Source organism: Lucilia cuprina, chromosome 3, assembly GCF_022045245.1.
Source record: "Lucilia cuprina isolate Lc7/37 chromosome 3, ASM2204524v1, whole genome shotgun sequence".
Classification (NCBI taxonomy): Eukaryota; Metazoa; Arthropoda; class Insecta; order Diptera; family Calliphoridae; genus Lucilia; species Lucilia cuprina.
Genome location: NC_060951.1, coordinates 19,313,503 through 19,337,830, shown reverse-complemented (window position 1 = coordinate 19,337,830; position 24,328 = coordinate 19,313,503). Strand labels below are relative to the sequence as shown.

The 24,328-nt window shown below is 30.8% G+C and overlaps 1 protein-coding gene across 1 annotated transcript in view; it reads left to right on the top strand.

The window, feature by feature from the left end:
• LOC111686245 (general transcription factor 3C polypeptide 1) overlaps positions 1 to 24,328 on the top strand; it is an 84,575-nt gene that overhangs the window by 40,473 nt on the left and 19,774 nt on the right. The window contains exons 4-5 of the mRNA XM_046947010.1: positions 12,840 to 12,979; positions 13,040 to 13,249. Of these exons, the coding sequence (XP_046802966.1) occupies positions 12,840 to 12,979; positions 13,040 to 13,249 (350 nt within the window). The remainder of the gene's footprint in view (positions 1 to 12,839; positions 12,980 to 13,039; positions 13,250 to 24,328) is intronic.

Below are 24,328 nucleotides of genomic sequence, written 5' to 3'. Positions count from 1 at the left end.
GTGCATTACCTATTATAATGACGAAAAATCGTCGAAACTTGACTGCAGAACATTAAGAAAATATTTTATTAATTGTTGATGTTGAGTTTTTAAAATATTCGCTTTATATACATATACATGTATTAACTTTTTGTTAAAAAATTATAAAAAAAATTATTTAAAAAATTTTTTGAACTTTTACGGTAAATATTGTTTATTATTTTTTGTTATTTTGTTTTTGAACTTATACAATTATATTTTGTATAATTTTTGAACTCATGTGTTTTTTATTTTTTAGATAGAAACTTAAAATGTTTTGTTTTCCGTTCGTTCTCGTCTCTGATATTAATTTAAGAATTTTAATCATTTCTGAAATATTTGAAAAAGTTTCTATTCTTTGTCGACCACTGTATATGAGTCAAAGCTGTTTATTGCCCATTGTAGTCGTTATATTTAAATAAATAAATTTGTGTTTTTTATTTTAAATTTAATGTTTTCAAGTGCGTATATTATATTTTATGAAAATTCTTGAATATAATAATTGACAATCTATTATTTTAAAATCAATGAATATGAAATTAAAATTTACAGTTATAAAAAGGGATGTACCCCTACACCCATTTTATCTTGTCGTCGTCCATAACAATTCCGACAGTAGTTTGAATATATGTTTGTGGTCATTGTGTTAATCCATGGTAAGTTAACAGAGAAGTGAGTGTCCAGCAATTCTTGCAAGGATTCTTGTCCGCTCATATACTTTCCGTCTTGCTTTTGAATGTAGCCTTGGACGGTTTGTTATTTAGACAGGATCTTGCATAAAAGACTTGTCTCCGAAGAGTTTTCAATGTTGCTACAGCATTCCTTACCTGATTTTTAAATTTATTCACTGAGGCTTTGTATGTAGACCATTCCCCAGATCTTTTGGCCTCATTGAAAAGTTTGCGACATCTTTTCCTAAATTCCGCTATTTCCGGTGACCATTTGGTAGGTTTGTTTTTACCTTTTGGTTTGCATGTTATTCTATTTGCTCCATTGAAAAGTGTGAGTTTATCCATTTCTCCAAATTGTGGAGTCATCGGTTTCCCATGTCGTGGTCACTGTATCCTCATCACTGTAATCAAGTAATATGAAGATATTTAAGGCGTTTTTAGCAAGTAAGCAAGATCTAATGTTACCTGTGCCCTTCGCGTATAGTACATTATAGCCCTTTACATTGAGTCCAAGTATATCGTCTTCGTCTATCACTTCGCCCTGGCTATCAAATAGATTCCCAACTGGGCATCCATTTGACCATCAGAGGTAGTGGGACCGTCTATTTTCCTCCTTCCACGCTTACCGGCTTAGGTTCTAGTTTGTCACCCCGATAGACACGCAGTTTGATACTATCGAATCCGTTGTAAACTTTGTCTTGTTTCTCTCGGAGTAACGGCAGCGATTTATTATTTAGGACCAGGTCCGGCTTTCTGTTTGCACCTTCAGGTTCGGAGACCTTGTCTACCATCCAATTGTGGGTAGGCAGATCAGGGTTTCACTCTGGAGGTACGCCAGAATCGCTTCTGGTTCGTGTGGTCCCCCCGAAATGACCGCGATTGATCTCGGTCTGCGAGGTATCTCACTGACGGAGATCACGTCGAGTTTCGCACCGGGCTACACTTCCCCAGAGATGTCACCGCTAATTTAAGCAGATTTCGTGGTAGATATATAAAGAAAATGGCCCTAACTAGCGGTTTTTTAGCAACTTCACTGTAAGGTCTGTTGACTATTCGTATAACGAATTGCTTTTGACATTTAGTCTTCGGCTGCGAGATTGCCTAGAGAGCTTGTTCTTCCTCCGATCATTGCCGATAGGCTCTGCAGATGTAGCTTGGTCCGCTACATCTGAGGTTGTTGGAGGATCAGAACACTTTGGCTGAGCAAGTAGGTCTTTAACCCAATCTAGGGACGATTTTTCGTCCGCAGTTAGCGCATCGACTGACTTGGTTTCAAGTCGGTCGACTATGCGCAAGGCGACAAACCTTTGTACAAAAGCCTTCCTAGATGGATCTTTGCTACTAGGGGGGTTTTCGCTTGATGTGAGGGCGGATGAGGGAGCAATTGTTGGAACCGACTTCGAGTTCGACGATCCAACCTGTCCAGAAGTAGCAGGGATTACTGCATGGTCCGCAGTGCCCGAGGCAGGGGTGTTTCCGAGCATACCAGCTGCGGCTTGTGCAACTGATGAGGTGCTTGCCTCAACAGACAAGATTTGCTCGCTGCGTTCAGTTTTGCTATCTCCTGAAAGTAGGATAGCAGACTGTTTGCAGACTACCAGTTTGGGTTTGCCCAACTGTTTTTCTGCGGTTTGTTTGTTTACTTGTTTTGTTTTCTTCTTTCATATGATTCCCACGAGTTGGCGCGTAATGGATATGACCACCAACGCAGGGACGGCGTACGTGGGGTAGGTTAAGAAATACAACTGATCCGTACCTTGGCATTGGAGGGCAGTTGTTAACAACTAGTCTTCTTTAACCACTAACTAGCCATTCGGTTCTCGGCACTGCTACCAACCACATTAACCTTACAAGTGTGGAAAATATTCAGTAATAGAGAGACATTTTTAATTTACTCCCAATCAAAAAAAATATCTAAAGTACGCGAACGCCAATTTGTAAATATTATACAGCAATGATTTTATACAGCTGACTAGTAAATAAAAATCGCAGATAATTTATTAAAAAATACAGTCAAAATTAAAAAAATACTTTAACTAATTAAAATACATCTAAAACCATGATTTCTTATACTTTTACTTTTTTGGGGTTTTAAGATTTTAAAGTTTAAAACGCTATAGCGTCAATTAAAGTCGCTAGTAAACAAAAGTGAAAAATACATAAACAACAAATTAAAACTCAAATGATATTAAATTTTATCCATTTAAATAAAAATGAGCAAAAGAAAACTGGATGTTTTTAATTTATTTTATAATTAATAATTGATATTTATAACAATTTGCCCCATTTGTGTTATTTTCCTACTTTTTTCTTTTGTTTACATTTTTAATTATATGTTTAAAAACATATGTTTCTTTGAAAATTTTTTACTGGGGAAAAATTTTTTATACAAGATTTAAGCACTCTAATGTATATAGAAGAAGATAAATAGCTAGATACATATAATTTAAATTTTCAAAATTTATTTATTTGTTCATTACAGTACAATTACAAATTATATTTTAACCTAATTTACCTAGATGATGACAATACGCCCGTTGTAGTGCAGCAGACCAGAGAGCATTTTACTTTAAACAATAATAATTTGTTTATAATAACAACTTAAAGGAAAATACCACCCATTAAACGCTTTAAAAATTATTTACATATTTTTCTGTATAGGTTTTGTTAAATTGTATTCTCATGTTATTGAATTATTAAATTTATTTAATTTGTATATGGTCTAGTTACCTAGTGCCTTTTTGTTTAATTTATAAATTAATTTACTGTATTATAGGAATGGAGTTAAGTGTCAAAAGATATCAATATCCAAAAAATCCGGTTCCAACAAGTTATACAAGATTTTATAAAACTAGCTAAAACCAATAGTAATAAAAAGGCCGATTCGATTTTATTTTTCGGTACCTTTCCATTTTACAATTGGTATTTTTTGATTTTTTGTAATAAAATTCGTTTTTTAACACATCATGGTGAAGGGTATATAAGATTCGGTACAACCGAATATAGATGTCTTACTTGTTTTTTAACTGTTTAATATTCTTAAAATATGTGTGTTTAGGAATATGAGCGATTATGAAAGTTTTTAATTTTAGTGTTAAAAAAATATTTTGTGTGATTATAGATATAGAATATAGAATTTAGGATATAGCCCTATCCGTTCGTACTAATAATTTTGTTCGAGGGGCGCAGTAGTTAAAGCGGTTTTCACCTAAATATTAAAAAATTCGTAAACTTTTAATTTATATATGTTATACTGGTAGGGTAGCTACTACTACGATATTAAATCCATAATAACCAAAAACTAATTTATTTAATTACTAAATTATAATTTTTTTAAAGGGTTATTATAATTTCTCTTGATGACAATATATTTCATTTAAATTCTAAAAAATACATTAATCATCTATTTATTTCTTAATTGCTAAAATTTAATATATACTTTTATTCTTAAAAAATAATTCATATTCTTATGCCTTGGGATATACAATATTATTTGTTTTACCCTCTAGTATAAATAAAAAACCCACTTAAAGATTTTGAAAATTCTAACTACAATAGTTTTCCAGATTAACAATATGTTACATGTGAGATATGTCAAGCAAATTATTGCAAGTTCGCCAATTTCTATATATCTATGGAAAATTTTAATTATCACATTATAACAGTTTTCAAGATATACGAAATTTTTTATTTCATTTATATATTTGGTTCCAAGCAAAAGTGAAAAATACATAAACAACAAATTAAAACTCAAATGATATTAAATTTTATCCATTTAAATAAAAATGAGCAAAAGAAAACTGGATGTTTTTAATTTATTTTATAATTAATAATTGATATTTATAACAATTTGCCCCATTTGTGTTATTTCCTACTTTTTTCTTTTGTTTACATTTTTAATTATATGTTTAAAAACATATGTTTCTTTGAAAATTTTTTACTGGGGAAAAATTTTTTATACAAGATTTAAGCACTCTAATGTATATAGAAGAAGATAAATAGCTAGATACATATAATTTAAATTTTCAAAATTTATTTATTTGTTCATTACAGTACAATTACAAATTATATTTTAACCTAATTTACCTAGATGATGACAATACGCCCGTTGTAGTGCAGCAGACCAGAGAGCATTTTACTTTAAACAATAATAATTTGTTTATAATAACAACTTAAAGGAAAATACCACCCATTAAACGCTTTAAAAATTATTTACATATTTTTCTGTATAGGTTTTGTTAAATTGTATTCTCATGTTATTGAATTATTAAATTTATTTAATTTGTATATGGTCTAGTTACCTAGTGCCTTTTTGTTTAATTTATAAATTAATTTACTGTATTATAGGAATGGAGTTAAGTGTCAAAAGATATCAATATCCAAAAAATCCGGTTCCAACAAGTTATACAAGATTTTATAAAACTAGCTAAAACCAATAGTAATAAAAAGGCCGATTCGATTTTATTTTTCGGTACCTTTCCATTTTACAATTGGTATTTTTTGATTTTTTGTAATAAAAATTCGTTTTTTAACACATCATGGTGAAGGGTATATAAGATTCGGTACAACCGAATATAGATGTCTTACTTGTTTTTTAACTGTTTAATATTCTTAAAATATGTGTGTTTAGGAATATGAGCGATTATGAAAGTTTTTAATTTTAGTGTTAAAAAAATATTTTGTGTGATTATAGATATAGAATATAGAATTTAGGATATAGCCCTATCCGTTCGTACTAATAATTTTGTTCGAGGGGCGCAGTAGTTAAAGCGGTTTTCACCTAAATATTAAAAAATTCGTAAACTTTTAATTTATATATGTTATACTGGTAGGGTAGCTACTACTACGATATTAAATCCATAATAACCAAAAAACTAATTTATTTAATTACTAAATTATAATTTTTTTAAAGGGTTATTATAATTTCTCTTGATGACAATATATTTCATTTAAATTCTAAAAAATACATTAATCATCTATTTATTTCTTAATTGCTAAAATTTAATATATACTTTTATTCTTAAAAAATAATTCATATTCTTATGCCTTGGGATATACAATATTATTTGTTTTACCCTCTAGTATAAATAAAAAACCCACTTAAAGATTTTGAAAATTCTAACTACAATAGTTTTCCAGATTAACAATATGTTACATGTGAGATATGTCAAGCAAATTATTGCAAGTTCGCCAATTTCTATATATCTATGGAAAATTTTAATTATCACATTATAACAGTTTTCAAGATATACGAAATTTTTTATTTCATTTATATATTTGGTTCCAAGCACCCCCCCCCCCCCATTAAAAGTCCGCTCGTTATTTTCTAAATGTTCACATGAATTTCAAAGTTATTCATATAAAATTTGAAGATTCTAGCCTAATAGTTTCTTAGATATCTGATTTTTTCTATTTAATTCATGTAGGGGCTTCAAGCAACCCAGATGAAAGTCCGCACTTTTTCCTCCAAAATGTTCAGGTGAATATTGATGTAATTTATGCAAAATTTGATGAATTTAGTTCTATATTTTCCTAGAGAAACAATATTTTGTATTTTATTCATAGTCCCCATTAAAAGTTCTCTCGTTATACTCTAAATGTTCAGATGAATGTTAAAATTCTTCAAGTGAAATTTAATGATTCTATCTCTAACAGTTTCTCAGATATACGAATTTTTCTATTTTATTCATATGGGCGTTGCAAACCCCCTCAAATGAAAGTTTGCATTGAATATTAAAGTTCTTCGTGCAAAATTGTAGGAATTTAGTTGTATAAGTTTTATAAGATTCTAACTGTAATAGTTTCCAATATAAACGAATTTTTGTATTTAATTTATACGGGAGGTACCACGCCCCCTAACGCTAGTCCTCCACATTTTATCCTAAAATAATAATATTGACACTAAAATGGCTCCGACAAAATTTTAGAACTCTAACTGTTACATATTGATCAGAAAAAAATGGGCAAAATCGGTCACATAGCTCCCATACAAATGTACCCCCCGGAATATTGGGTAAAAGGCTTTAAACATTCACAAATTCTTTGTTTATGAAGCAAATGCCACAAAATTTTGCACAAGTAAGTTTTTTGACTTCCGAAATTAAATTCTAAATTATGGCGGACATAGGACCATAATTGGACCTACCCCCATATAAGGTGCCCTTTAGAAAATGTCTATAATGCTGATTAGTGACTTAAAAATATGAATATAACGTTGAAATTTGACACCCATAAGTTTAAAGCAAGCCATTATCTCTTCACCAAATTTTGTGTGAATCGGTCCATAAATGACCCTACCCCTTATATATAACGTCCCCTTCAGAAAATAGCTTTAACGCTCATTACTCGCTTATAAATACAAGTATAGCGATGAAATTTAACATTAACACAAAATTATTTAATGCTCATTACTGGATTAAAAATAGGATTATAGCAATGAAATTTCACAGAAGTAAGATTTATACAAGTTAAAATTTACCAAATTTTATGTGGATCGGTCCATAATTGACCCTATTTCCATATAAGGTCCCCTCCATAAAATTTCTTTAACGCTTATTACTGCCTTAAAAATACGAGTATTGCGATGAATTTTCACAAGCCAAAATCTCTTTACCAAATTTTATGTGGATCAGGCCTTAATTGACCCTACCACCCATCAGAAAAATACTTTAAGGCCCATTCTTGCTTAAAAATACGAGTATAGTAATAAAATTCGACAAAATTTTACGAGAATCGGTCTATAATTGACCCTACTCTCATATAAGACCCCTTCAGAAAATGACTTTAAAACTCAGTATTGGCTTGAAAATACTAGAAGATTTATCAAATTCGACATAAACCAGTTTTGTGTAAGCTAAATCTCACTACAAAATTCTGTGGGGATCGGTCCATAATTGTTCCTACTCTTTATTTAAGGTCCCCACCAGAAAATTACTTTATCGCTCATTAATGGCTTAATGCAAGTACAGCGATGAAATTAGACACTGATAAGTTCTATAGGAACCGAAATCTCTCTACCAATTTTTATGAGGATCAGTCCATAATAACACCACACCATATAAATTCCGCCCAGAAAATGACGCGAAAAATACGAATACCGCAAAGCAATTTAACATAAGATAATTTTGATTTAAAATCTTTCTACCGTATTTTATGAATTTAATGCTCCTTAATGGCTTAAAAATACAAGTAGATCTATGAAATTTTAAATAAATAACGAACTGAAATCTTCCTACCGACTTTTATGAGAATTGGTCCATATATGTATGTATAAATAACCCTACTCCCTATATAAATTTGCACTGCCAATAGTTAAACCCCCATTAATGGACCTCTTTCAAATGTTACTCTGATGTTCTCATTAATATCGATATAAAATAATATATTCAATATATGAAAGTTCATTTATATGGCAGTGATTTGATGGTTGGTATAAATGATATAAATGTATAAATGATTACTTGTTCGAAATTTGTTATGTTTTTTATATTATTTTAATATCTTAAACATTATTTTGTCTCAGGTTTTCTGCTAGCTATATTTATCTAACGTACATAATATGTAATATAATATATAGCATACGCGTAGTTTCTTTAGCTTTACAATGATATATAACAATTTCATTCTATTACCAATCAAATTTTGCAGTTTAACTGAAATATTAACACAATTTATACCAAACATCTAACTATTTGTTAAGGTACGTTCACACCTATCAAATATTTGACGTTTTTTATCAAATATTTGTTGGCTGTAATGTGAACACAAAATATTTTTGAAGAGTAAACAAAATATCAGCTGTTTTTCATGAAACATTTTTATTTGTCAACCTACAAATATTTTCTTAGTGTGAACACAATGTGAACACCAAACATGAAACATTTTTGTTAAACGTTAAAGAAACTATTTAATAATATTTTTTATGATTTCATAGAAATTTCTGCCTAAAAACAAAAAATTAAATACATTTTTATTTGATAATGTGCTTAAAATGAGTATTTCTGTTTTGACGTTTTGTTTAAAGAAACAAAGCCAAACACAATTCAATACAAATAGTAAAAGTTTGTTTGCCCGGTGTTCACATTACAACAAATAATTTCGTAAAGCAATTGACAGATAAAACAGTAAAAAAATAAGATTTTGTTTGCAGGCAAAAAGGAACATAACAACAAGAACAGCTAATGCGCAACCAAACCAAAAGCCAAATAATAACTTCTATATATTCTAAAATTTCATTTAATATTGTTTTTCGTCAAAATTTTACCACAAAAAAATACAAATTACATTTCAATACCTTGTGCAAGTGGGAAAGAGATAGATAGACTTTCATAAGATATTGAAATTACATTTCAATACCTTGTGAAGTGGAAAAGAGATAGATAAATTTGCACAATGTATTGAAATTACATTTCAATACCTTGTGCAAGTGGAAAAGAGATAGATGGTGGATCTTTACTGTCATGTTGTTGCTATTTAGTATAGTCAATGTATCGAAAAACCTTGGCTGTTTGGAACGGTGTTCGCTATAAGCCCGGAAATAACCAAATTATAAATAATTTTCATTAAATTACATATCTATAAAATTGAAAATTATAGAGAATTGTTTATTATTAATATATTTTTATATCCATTAATATAATAAATAATTGTTTACATAAATTGAGTAATGAATTAATTAAATGATTTCTCAATTAATTACTAAACTATAGACTAGATTATAACCTATAAACTAGACTATAGACAATACTTTCAACTAGAGTATAGACAAGACTATAGACTAAACTATAGCTTGACTATAGACTAGACCAGCGTTTCCCCCGGTTTTTAATTCGCGGACCACTTGAGGAATTTATTTAAATTCGCGGACCCCCATACATATTTTGATATCTTATTGTTCTAAATATGTAATTATTCATCCGAAAATTGTCATAGTCCATAAATCCCAAGGTCAAACAGATGTAGATATGTCATTTCTATAAAATATTTCCGTACATTGAGAATAATTAAAATTTCAGAGAAGTTTCAATTGCCTGTTTTTGAAGATAGAATGACTTCATTGTTGAAATGTTAACATGATGTTTAATTTTATGATCATGAGATCTTTCACGTTCATTTTTCTTTAAGGTAACGAAATGGTTTCTTCATCAAATATCGTCGACATGTGCTTAAAGAGTCACATTGCAAAATTTTTTTTTGCGATTGCAGACGGGTAATCTGAGTATGTTAGCTAATACAAGAAATTCGAACTTCTTCGATATTGTTGCGGAATGCGTTTATCCGCGTAATATATGAATGAACTCTTTGCGAAAGTACTGTGAATTTTACTGCATGGTTTTGACTATTTATGCATTTTCTGATTTTAGTTTAATAATATTGGTCGACAAAATCAAGTTAAAATCTGTGTATCACGTCGGAATGGAATATTTAAAATTACCTGGATTAACGTATTGAAGATGAATAAAGAGTCACCTCTGTTTCGGAAATATATTGTTTTAGTCCTTCCAAACAAGAACACTTTTGTTTACTTAAATCTGCGATAAGCTTGTCCTTGAATTATGAAATGTGGCCTAACTTCATACTCCGAGATAACAGTATCTCTTATATAATTGTAATTTGGGAACCGTAGGACTAGACTGCAAACTAGACTATAGATGCATATATTATGTAGTATAACTATATATAGTATGTTGTTACCAACCAATAAATAACAAAACAAACAACAAAAATAATAATTATCATTAATTTACGCAATTGCTTGAATTTCAATTAAATGTCACAACTATGTCTCAGATTTATATTTTATAAAAAATAAAATAAAACCAGTCATATAAGCGACTATTTACATTTTTGTATGAGGTGATAACACTCTTTTTCAGAAAATAAACAAAGAACAGCTCTCATTGACGCTGTTTGATCTTACATTTGGTTTGCAAGATCAAATAATTATTTTACCAAAATTCACATTGATGAAACAATGAGAAAATATTTATTTGCCAGCAAATCAATTTGTTTTATGAAAATCATCCGCATTGCTGTTTGTTAACATGAAATATTTTATGTTCAGATTCGACAAACAAACTTTTTTCAATTGTGTTATATATTAATATTATACACTTTTATTATAAAAATTTAATTTTAAACCTAATAAAAATAGTTAAAATTAAAACAAATTGCCAAATTGTTTTTTTCTTGCATAAAAATATACGATATACTGTGGCTGCAAAACATGTGTGTGTTTGAACCAAATTATTTTTGCACTGTTTGATAAAACAATACCATCAAATATTTATTCAAGTCTGAACATGAAATAAATATTGCATTAGTTTGACGCAACTTTATAAATATTTTATAACAAATATTTGGTCCAAATATTTTACTGGTCTGAACGTAGCTTTAGTCTTGCTTGGTAAATAACGGTTTCTATGTTGTTGTTTACATTATTTCGGAATATTTTGGTAGCGTACACAGCCAAAAATAAAATCTATTTGAATTTTGAAAAACGGAAAAACCATTTCAGTAGATTTTATTGATTACTATTGTGTATTGATTTCAACGAACTATATTAAATTAATCTACGTTAAAATGTAAAAAATCTGAAAATTTTACGAAAAATTAAAAAATTTCTATTACTTTTACTGTTATACAAAAATTTCTGATATTTTGTCTGGAACATCGACACCTTACTTTTCCTCTATACAAACGGGGCCACTCTCATGTATATGCATTGAATGTTTGTAAAAGTGGTTTTTGACATATAAAACCACAAAAATACAAAATTTAAATTTAGCAAAATTTTTTAAGTTCATACTATTTTTACATTCGAATATTTTTTTATATTTCAAAAATAACAGAAAACTCAATTTACACAATAATTCAAATTATTTCCTATATATGTAAGTGCGAATGTGCCGCGCCAAAAACTGATATTTTAAAATATTTATGTTCAAGTTTTCCAACTTTTCTAGCTGCTATCTCCTATTCGACTTTTTTATTTTGGAAGCACTTTAGAATTTTACCTAACCAAAACCTTATGAAATCTATTCTGTCAGTAGCAATAACAGATGCCGTACTAAATGCTAAGATAAGAAAAAGGCAAATTTACAAATTATGTTTGTGGTTATTATAAATTATGTAAAGTGCGTACAAACCAATGTTTTAGACAAATTTGAACTTTTCCTCCGGAATTGCTACTAGTGCCAAAAATATTAAATTTTTTTATTGTTTTGTAACGAAGATATTATCAGACTATATCGTAAAGTTGTTTTCCAAAAACACTATTTACTTTCCTTTAAAAGTTAAAAAAATGTGTTGAGTACAAACGAATATCTACCACTGTATAATTACACCAGCAATTACACTGTTGGCCATTTTGTTTGTTTTTTTAAGGGACGTAAGTGTCTTTAGTTAGTACAATAACGAATAGTCTTCAAAAGTTTAAATCTATGGACAGAAAATAAAAAGAAGGTGAAAACAGACGTTTTTATAATTTTGTAAACTTCTAAAACCAATTACGTTTGCAAATGAAGACCTATAGTTTTACAATTTTGCAATTTTTAGATTAGAAGTCCTTTGAACAAAAAAATATTTGGCATTTTATTTTTACAAAAGTTCATTTTTAAAGGAATTAAAAAACTTTGAGAATTGCTGTAAGATGAATTAATTTTCAAAAATAAATTTTGTAGTATGAAATATGACAATGAATATGGAGTATTTCCTTAAATTTTCCTACTTTTAGTGCTTTAATTAAAATACTTTCTTAAAATACTTTTTAAATTTTAGGAGAATATTTTTAATTTTTTTACGCATATTTAGATACTAATATATTTTTCGTAGTAATGAACTAAGAAACCCAAGAAGAAAAGTTAGGGGCTAGGTGAAAAAATTGACCGATTTCCACCGTTTTCGTGTTTGGGACAAAAACGCGTATGGTTCAAATTTTATCAAAATATATTGAAAATTGCAACCTGTAGTTTGGTCATTTAGTGGTAGTGGAAAATTATTCACTGCTTTTATCTCTGTTTAGTAATGAATTGAACAATATAATACACACTCAATATTAGTGATTGTGCGATTTAAAATTAAAAAATATTTGTGCGATAATAATAGACGAAGAATTTGGAATAATTTATTATTAAATAAATGTATTTATAGGAAGAGTGCCCTTTCGTTCGATATAATTGCGTACCAGTATCAGATGGAAATATTATGGGATCATGTCAATGTTACAAAGAACGCAAAAATGTACCATTTAATGTTGTAATGGACCTCAATGTAGAAACTGTATCTAAAATGTATGTATTTTTCCAATATTTGTCTAAATTTAATAAAGTTTTTTTTTTTTATTTTCTAAGTTGGGGAAATAAGTTTGTTATTGTTGCATCGCAAGAGTTACGTTACAATGCATTAACTCCGGAAAATGTAACGCGTCCGAAGGAATTAACTCCAATTCAGTATTGCATATGGGAGGCTATTGGTCGTGCTCGTTATAATGGAGAAACTACATCAGGAGTCTGGTCTTTAACGCACTTCTGCAAAGATCCTACAATTGTCTTTTATATAAAGTACGTAAAATTTTGTTATTGTCTATAGAGTCCAAAGGTTAGATATCGCAATTTTTAAAACTTAAAAAAAAATTATGTTTGCATAAATTAATTTATCTTTTTTTTAAGTAATAATATATACATTAATAAGATCGGTTCAAAATTTTGGGAGCTATAAGCATTTGAAGTTGTTACTAATACATAGAAACAAAAGTCACATGAACTTATGATTGAAATAGATTTTACAAAAAAGAGATGAGAGTATATCCGGTGGTATTTCGCTTTGAATCGTATAATACTTAAATATTTTTTTAAGTGTAAGAATTTCAGTGATCTATACCGACAAGTATTTCCTATTGCTTCCTATAATATAAAAATATTTTTCTACACAAATTATTCGAAGTTAACAATATTAAAGTTATGCAATAATATATGTGCCAATGAAAAGACGAAACAAAACGATGGCCTATAAGGTTATAATATTTTGACTACCAAATTTAAATATTATAGAAAATTACTTGTAGTATAAAATTTAACAATTAATTTTGGAATTGCAAGATTATAAAATGTGAATCGCTAAATTAAGGAATTCAATTTTAACAACTTCGAACTAAAGATTATAAAACGTGAATCGCTAAATTAAGGAATTCAATTTTGATAACTTCGAACTAAAATATCTTGCGAACTAAATATTAGAATATTACGACATTATAGACTTTTAGTTATGTGAAAAAAGTGAGCGATTTTTTTGTTTCTGTTTCGGCGTCAAATCCGACAGGGTTCAAACCAAATAAACAGACAAAAAAAAATAAAAAAAAGACAAAGATTTATATTTTAAAATTCAAAATTAGAGAATAAATCTCAACTTTATTAATTTACCTTAGTAAATCAAAAAAAAAAAAAAAGAGCTCTTTGCAGAAATGCAAATGTCGGCTTCCAAAAAAACGAATGATCAAAAAACTTAAACTAATTTTCTATTGGTGGCAAACAATGTTTAAATTCCGTTAGCGGTTTACTCGTTAGTTTTATCATAGTTTTCCATCAACGATGTAAACTAAAGGTAGTGTATTACAATGTAATACACTTAAAGAAAAATATCCGCTCATTTAATAGTTCGTACTTAAACAGTTTCTTCTAAAGAAATTTAATTGTTTTTCTGTACCCATAATAAAATAAGGATTTTTTATGCATCACTTGAATAAGGAATTATATTTAAAAAAAACTAGACGGGAACTTGTAATTTAAATCGATTAATGTTATAATGCCACCTGAGGTTTTGACCAATCCCGAGTACCAACAAAAAGAGAACTTCTAATAATAGCCATGTCGATATTTGATTCTTTTGGTATGATAGCTAATTTTCTGTTCGAAAACATTGGTGCAAAAGACTTGGCAAACAATTGTCAATTGGGACGATCCTATTCCTGAAGAACTTCATAAAAATTTGGAGGTCTTGATGGACCGAATTTAATAAAGTAAAACGTTTTAAAATTCCCCGCTATAGGGAAACCTACTTCAAAGTTATAACATTCAACTTCCTGTATTAGTTGATGCTAGTCAAGCAGCTTTTGCTGCTGTTTGTTATCTCCGAATTGCCTTTGATGATGATGTTGATATCTCCTTTATTATTGGAAAGGTACGTTGTGCTTCAAAAAAGTTATTGTTCACACCTCGATTAGAATTACAAGCTCTGGTTTTAGGAGTTAGATTGTCTAAGTCAGTTATGCAAAACCACGAGTTCAAAATATCGCATTTACACTATTTGTCCGATTTCCAAACAAATTTTGCTTTGGATGTATTTCAAGTAGCGTCGTTTCAAAGCTTATGTATTTCATAGAGTTTTCGGAAATCCTATAATGTACAAAGCCTGATCAATGGAACTGGGTTCCCACTCAACTAAATATATCAGACACTGGACCACGAACAATATATGCGCCAAAATTGTCATAGTAGGACGCTCTTTCCTGAAGCATGGTGTAACCGATTGGCCTAAATCCTTGATTGAAATACAAGGATTTGGTTAGGTTGATAGGAGGATGTATACTACATAAAATATGAAGAAATATACCTGTGCGCTTCTTATCATGAGAAAAAAAGGAAACTGAACGAATTATTTTTCAGTGTTCAGAAACTCAGTTTCCTGAACGTAATTCCTTAGAATCTTCTAATCAGTGTTAGTCAGGAATGTTATTTCCGGAATAACATCATTTCCAAAATACTTGAATTTAACTTCGACGAATGCCTGGCAGTGTCTGTCCAATTTTGCACAAATGTGCTCGTAATCCTGTGTGTCCACTTAGAATTCGTACTATCATACTAACTTCAGACTTGCCCCAAGTGGGCTGGTACCCATTTAGTTAAAGTTTTTTACAATCCAATACGGTCTTAGATTTTGTACTAACTCCCAATATCGCCCTAATTGCCTTCCAATTTACGCATTCCGTTATTGTCCGTATTTCTGCCTGGAAGCTTGTGTTATGATTTGGTAAACGGTGGTATATTTCTGCTTTTGGATCTTCAATATAGAACCCCAGCACTAGTTTATTTCCCAATTTGAAGCATCCGTGTAACAACGGATTCCTATTAGTATTTGCTCTAATGTTCCGCTTTACCAAGACATTCTATCTGGAATCAGCGTTTCAAAGTTTCCGACATATTCTCTGTCTGGTATTTGATCAGGCACGTCCGATGATTGTGTATAACCTTTCAATGTGTCAGTATACATTGATGGCGTGTCCTATAACTGCTTTTGGACATTTCGCCTAAAGTAAAGAGCCGTTAGGCTGTAAGCGCCGCCTTATATCTTAAATATGTTTCAATGGGTGGAATATATAGCAACGTTTTTAGAGCCTTGGTAGAAGTAGTACACATGGCACCACTTATACCTAAGCAGCATGTACGCTGAACTCCCTGTAGTAGTTTGATATTGCACATATTGTCTAAAGCTGTCCACAAGATTATTGAAGCATAAGCAAAAATTGGTCTAAAAGCCAATTTGTCATAGTAGGACTAAGACCCCAGTTCATGCCTATAGTTCTCCTACATATCGCCCAGCACCGATGTGCCTTGTTGATCCTATCCTCTATGTGGCGCCTCTATTTTAATTTTCGGTCGAGGATTATACCTAATTAGTAGTTAACTTTGTCTGTCACTGGTATCTTCTTGCCCAGGAAGCAAGGTACGGTATACGTAGAAATGTTTTCTTTCTTGTGGAAAGGCAGATTTCTGTTTTTGCCGGGTTAACATTGAGGTATCTCGGTTTCCACCGAACGTCCCTTTACATAAGCATGATGCTTAAATTTTAGGTCTTTATCGGGTATACTGTTTTTAACCATGCTATCGACTATCCCATCCAAGGTTTTAAGTAGGAAGGACGAAAGACTTATCGGTCGATAAGACTTACGTATCGCATAGCTAGGTTTCCCTGGCTTAGGTGTAAATATCACCCTTGCATCCTGCCATTTAATGGGGGTATATGTAAATTTCAAGCATGCAGAAAATATCAGAGACAGATGTACGGAATCCAGTCCCGCCTCCATTTGCAAAAGTGCCGGGAAAATCCCATCCGGCCCTGCAGCATTATAGGGAGCAAAGCCATTTAACCATATTACAATTTCCGTGTTAGCCTCACCTTCCTCCAATATCGGTTCATCTATGTTATTCCATATTCTCCAGCCTCCTGCCCGTGTCATCGACCGTAAATTCTGGTGGGACATGAGTTTTGGATAGGAATTTTTTTATCTTCGATACGTCATTTACGCTGTCTACCTGTTCACAGAAAAGTTTCCAGGAGTCTCGTTTGGCTTTACTAACAACATTCTTGTATTCACCGAGTTTACTACGATACTCACACCAGTATATTGCGGTCTTTTTACGCCGAGCCCGGTTAAATAGTTTGCGAAGAGTCTTAACAAGGTCTCGGATCTCCCCGGTTACCCAGGGAAAACGGTTCTTAAGTAAAGAAAGGAACATTGTCCAATTAATTTTAGACTTATTTCGAAACTTTATCGGCTTTGGTGGCTGCCGTAATATTTTGAATCTAATGTATCGATGGTCAGAAAAGGAGTGCTCGTCCGAAACTCTCCAATCCTGAATATCGTTTATAAGCTCTTATGAACATATAGTTATATCTAATACTTCTCTGATTCTATTGACGAAGGTAGCTTTATAACCTATGTTCGATGTGATCTAGTCTTTAGTATTAAGGAAATCCATTAGGGCTTGTCCTCTATTGGTGTTTGTACTACCCCAAGCTACATGGTGGGAGTTGGCATCGCAACCTATTACAATTTTCTTATTTTTCCTTTGTGCCTCTTCGACCAGTTTCATCAGCTCCGACGTTGGTGGTAGAGTCAGAGAATTGAAAGGTAGGTAAACAGATGCAAGGTATTTGTTGCCACGACCTTGCTTCAGCACCGTTGCATCCGATGTGGATAGTCCTGTTGAGAAGAGAAAATATAAGCTCTTGTGACATAAGATACATGTTCTCGGTCGAGACTCTGTATCAACGTAGAAAAGTTGGAAATTGACGTGATTTAATCCAGAAACCTTGTTGCGAATCGTTCAAGGTTCCTGTATTAAAGCTATATGTATCTTGCCTGTATTAATTTTAGCTATCAGAGCGTTGATAGCCGTCTGACTTCGATGGAGGTTTATTTTGATAACATCAGTCATTGTCATCCTTTTTAATTTTCTTCTAACGAGTTGGTGATCACCTTCCCGCTCGTTGGATTTGACTGCTCCGGGTAACCTGAAGTGGCTATTGATGCAGTGGGTACCATTGATTTCTCTGAGGGGTCCTTATCAGGCATATAAGGAGCACTGCTCACTCTGGCGAGTGAGTGATTTCCTCCTCACTTTTAGGATTTGACTCCTCGAAATTACCAGTACTTGCTAATGATGCTTTGTTTATTGTTTTAGGTGTTTTAGTGTCTTTATCGTGCCAGTTTTTACAGCCCTTTCAATCGGCACCTTGCCAATTTCGTTGGTCGACGTATAGAAAAGAGATGGACAGTTATATTTATTTGCCTTACAATAGGTGCTGTGTTTAAGAATTTTTATCAATCGTCGAGGAACACCAGTTCGCATAAGAAGTGGCAGTGGTACAAATTTTTAGTTAGTTAGTTCGAAAGGAGGATGTACATTAGAGTGGGTCGAAAAAAAGTTGAATCAGTCACCCTACGATTAAAGATATGTTAATAACCTTTCCAAAAATATAAAAAAATATGTTTTGCCACGCCTAGAAATACCGCCCTTTTTGTTTTTTATATATTACGCCGCCATTTTATGTCCGATCGTAACATATCATATATCAATAATTATGGGTTGGCTTGAGCTATATTTCACTCTTAGACAATTTTTTAATTCGACGTCATATTCCTTGCACGACTGTTGACATCTCGGATCCTTCCCCAAATCCTAAAATTATGGTTATACTAGAATAAAGTTCATTTAATTACAAAAAATATAGGCTTTTAAAATGCTCACTTCTATGCATAACAAACTATTTTACAGGTATTTAAAAATATCTATAAGTTCTAACTACAAGCAATTAAGTTGATAGAGATATGGTCGAAAACAATTTTTTCAAATTATTTTCAATACAAAATTTTCATCCTACCCCCATTTGAACAGAAGGAAGAGAATTTAATTCAGCATTTAATTATATTATTTAATAACAAAATCACGTAGGTACATAAAAAATAAACATTTTATTTTATAAAAATCGATGAAAAATTAAAATGTTATGTTGAGTTTTATAAAAATATTTTTCATTAAGAGCTCCAAAGCCCTATTCGGGGAGTACGGTTGTATGAGGGGTTGGGGAATAATGAACCGATTTAATCCATTCTCAAACAACTTTGTCTCTGGAAATATTCGGAATGGCGGTATTTGAAGGCGTGAAAAGTAAATTAACATATCTTTAATCCTAGGGGGTGACTGATACAATTTTTTTTTCGTCCAAAGAGACCGACCCACTCTAATGTACATATATACATCAAATACGAAGAAATACACTTAGGCCTTTATCGGGCCTCTTGTGTGCTCCTTAACCAGTGCATCAAGTGGGAATCGAACCCTCCACCTCCGGTCTAATAGACTAGAACACTAACTATTAATTTACCGGATGTTGTTGAGAACGATTTGTATGTATTGTTAAACGACTGCTACAGAAAACTTTTAAAGATGTTGGACCAAGAGTTGAGACATTAAGAAGAATCCTGATCGAAGCAGAAAATATTGTAAATTACAGACCACTCAATGAAATTCCAATATCTTCAGTAGATGAGGAACCATTAACGCCAAACAATTTCCTTCTAGTATGCCTTAAAAAATAAAAATGAAAAAATTGTGTTTACGCAAATAGTGGCGTATAGCTCAACACTTAAAAGATCGTCTGTGGAAGGGATGAATTAAATAATATTTACCATAGTTATTATGCAGGTTCAAATGGTTAGATGAGGCTGAACTATTGAAAGCAGATTATGTTTTGAATTGTGATACGTCTCACAAATAGCTTAAAGGTATAGTTTTAAAAACCTACAAAACAAATAATGGACAGGTTCGATTCGTGGATTTAAAAACATACAAATAGAGTACTTCGACGTCCTGCATCAAAGCAAGTTGTATTAATAATAGTAATTCACGAGGGGAGGAAATGTTAGCCACTTGAGTAAATATACTTGTTTTACGAAAATGAGACAATTTATAGTAAACATAAAATGAACATTTTATTACTTTGCAAAATATTTTCAATAAATAAATTAATATTCATATTCACGGAAACGAAAAGGTTTTGAGTTTCTACAACTGGTAATGAATGCAAAATTTTCAACCAAAATGCAAGAATGCTGAGAAACCACAAAAAAGTTTTAGGCTCTAAAAACGTGCAGTAAAAAACACTAAATATGCTTTTAAAATTTTGGAAATATGCTCCTAAAATAATTTTGTAACAATGAAAAGCACAACAAGACTGAAAATTAAATATTCAATATTTAATGTAATTTATCATCCTACAAGTTTTTGATGATTAATTCATATCATAGTTTATAAACTTCTTTAATATAGTTCCGTTTTACATTCAAATAACAAATAAAATACAGTAGTCTCAAAAATCCGATTACTTTGGATTCCCAGGATCCATGAGTAATCGGTTTTACGATACTACTGTATTTTTGCTGTTCAAGTTCTACAAACAATAATGAAAAAATTTAAAGAAATTAAAAAGTAATATTAATTTGTTTCTTAATTTTTAAGATTTTGAAACAAATGTTTTAAAAATATACAATTTAAAAAAGTTAAATATGCTCTAAAAACTCCCTAAATGTGCTACAAAAGTCAAATCATGCTGAATTATGATCTAATGCATTAAGGGCGGGTTTCTTACTACTCAGTTAAACTGGGCTTAACTTGCTGTTAGATTAAACTCGGAACAAATTTAGGCGGACTTTAACCGATGATTGTGTTTTTCAGTTTTGGATTTAAGTTCAGTTAATTTTGCTAGTATTGCCAAGTTTTCACTCAAAAACATAAACAATGAACAGCTGTTTTTTGCTAATAATACTTTTGTAAAATGAAACATTTTGGAAAAATGTTCAAAAACCATTAAAACAATAAGAAATAAAACAAAACAAATCAACAATAACACTCAGTTAAACTAAGATAATAAGTAACGTAACTGTTTACTGAAAAACACAAAACATATATTAAACTAGGTTTAAACAAAGAATGTAGATTATCTTTATTAGAAAAACCCGCCCTAAATATGCAAAAATGCCCGAAACGTGTAAATAACTTATCCATGAGTTTATACGACGCACCCTGATTATTAGTAAAAATAAATTATATTTAACTAAAATATGAATACAACTATTATCATATTGATGTCTTATATATAAAATTATATAAGAATTGCTTTTTCTACCCAGCGTTGCCCGGATTTTAAATGATTTATAATATTAAATTTATAGATCAATTAATATTGCCTTTGCTTTTTACCCCTGAAATTAATGTCGAAATTTAAATATACATTTAAAATATATCATTCAGAACAACTTTCACAAAATTTACCAAAACCACATATTTTTTCCCTTTTCAAAACTCTTTGGGGTTGAGTGCTAAAAAATTACCTTTAAAATTAGCAACAAAAATATTAATACTTAAAATTTCGTATTTTTAATCATTTTCTCCTTTAAAGCATGATTTAAACTCATGAAAGCATTTGAGTTTACATAAAAATACATCCCTGATCTAATGCGTCGAAGAGAGCTATATGAATGTCAAATTTTCCATCCGTATTTTCTCTCGATGTAGTAAGGTTTCATTACATATTGTGTTTAGACAAACCCATCTGTATCCTTCTACATAAAATTTTGACAGATCATATTACTTGTGTGCTCGTGTGAAAAGGCTTTAGAATAAAAAATATTCATTGACTTAGAGAAAAAGTTTGTAATAATGTTTCCCCTATCTGATTCAAGTTTCAAAAAAGCCTATTTCCAAAATAGTCTTGAAGTGTGTGGTTCAAATTTCATAAATTTCGGTTCAGCCGTTGCATCACAAAAGGTAGCAAAAATATAAGTATTTCCTTTGTAGTTTAATTTGTCAAAAATATTGATATTTATCAGGGTACGGATAGCGATCGAATCCAATTCACTCGCGAGCGAGTTTAATTCGAGCGATTTAAATATTTCATTTTTTCACGAATAAATCTTTTTGACTCGCGAGGTTAATTTTTAAAATTTAAAAAAAATTTGAAAATTTAAAAGCGTTAAATAAAATCGCTCGCGATTCGAGTCGAAACGAGTTATGGTATTCGCACAATTGGGGCGAACAACGATTTTCGTAAAGCACGACGAACTAGTCGAACAAAATTTGTTGCGTAAATTCGTCGAATGGAACACAATCAAATTATTCATACTGCGAATTCGTTTCAAAATTCGTTTGTTCAAAATTGGAAAAAGTAAGCAAAAGGAACAAATATTATATTTTTGTGAATTTCCACGATTTTGAGATAATTTTAACAGCTTTAAAATTTATTCGAACATTATTTCGAAATTAGAAAATGTAAGAAATTGACCTCCAATAGAAATAAAATTATATTTTTGTGAATATCCCCAATTTTGAGATAATTTTAACATATTCGAATATAATATTGTATTGTCAATAGCTGTACTCACAACCGCCAAATTTCAGAAAATTCGGGCTTCCAGAATTGGTCTTAAAACAATTTTCCCCAATTAATTCGTCGTTCGTCTGCGTAAGAAATATAAATAAACCTATCGCACAGTTCGTTACGTACGACGAATTTCGTCCTACGCACTGATTGTGCGTATTTTCATATACTTTCGTGTGTTCTATATGTGACGACGAAAATTCGTTCCGAAAAATTCGTCGTTCGTCCCAATTGTGCGTATAGCATTGTATATGTGTACATATAATTCAATTTCTATTTGTATCTTATTGTCTTTTCTTGCTAATTATGTATGAAAACCAGAAGATGGATGTGTGTATGTATGTATGTATGTATGCATACATATAATATATATATATATATATATATATATATATGTATGCATATATATATATATATATATATATATATATATATATATATATATAATATATATATATATATATATAATATATATATATATATTATATATATATAATATATATATATATAATATATACATATATATATATATATATATATATATATAATATTATATATATATATATATATATATATATATATATATATATATATATATATATATATAATATATATATATAATATATATAAATATATATATAATATATATATATATTATATATAATATAATACACATGTATATATACATGTTTGTGCTCTGAAGGTGACTTTATATGGGGGGTTGGGTCAATTATGGACCGATTTTTACAAAAATTCTACAAAGAGATTTATGTCCCCATGGAACATGTTTGAGCCAAATTCTACCGCTATTGATGCTTCCGTTAACTACTTATGGTCGATAAAGCTATTTTCTGAAGGGGACTTCATATGGGGGGTAGGGTCAATTATTGCACGATCCTTGAACAATTCTACGAAAAGATGTATGTCCCCATAAAACATGTTTGTGCCGAATTTCACCGCTATTGATGCTTCTCTTAGCCAGTTATGGGCGATAAAATCATTTTCTGAAGGGGACTTTATATGGGGGTAGGGTCAATTAAGGACCGATCCTTATACAATTCTACGAAAAGATTTATGTCACCATAAAATATGCTTGTGCCGAATTACACTGCTATTGATGCTTCTCTTAGCCAGTTATGGGCGATAAAGTCATTTTCTGAAGGGTACTTTGTATGGGGGGTAGGGTCAATTATGGACCGAATTACATCGCTATTGATGCTTCTGTTAACCAGCTATGGACGATAAAGTCATTTTCTGAAGGGGACTTTATGTGGGGGGTAGGGTCAATTTCAAATTCTTCGCAGAGATTTATGTTCCCATAAAACATGTTTGTGACGAATTACACCGCTATTGATGCTTCTGTTAACCAGTTATGGGCGATAAAGTCATTTTCTGAAGGGGATTTTAAAAGGGGTGTAGGGTCAATTACTGACCGATCCTTATAAAATGCTGCGAAAAGATTTATGTTCCGATAGAATATGTTTGTGACGAATTTCACTGCTATCTATGCTTCTCTTAGCCAGTTATGAGTGATAAAGTCATTTTCTGTAGGGGACTTTATATGGGGGTAGGGTCGATTGTGGACCGATCCTTATAAAATTCTACGAAGAGATTTATGTCCCTACAAAAAATGTTTGTGCCGAATTACACCGCTATTGATGCTTCTCTTAGCCAGTTATGGGCTATAAAGGGGACTTTATATGTGGGGTAGGGTCGATTATGGACCGATCCTTATAAAATTCTACGAAGAGATTTATGTTCCCATAAAACATCTTTGTGCGAATTTCACTGCTACTGATGCTTCTCTTAGCCAGCTATGGGCGATAAAGTCATTTTCTGAAGGGGGCCTTATATGGGGGCTAAGCGAAATCGTGACCGATATTGCTCATTTTCAATACCAAATAAACTGCATCAACTAAAAGTAT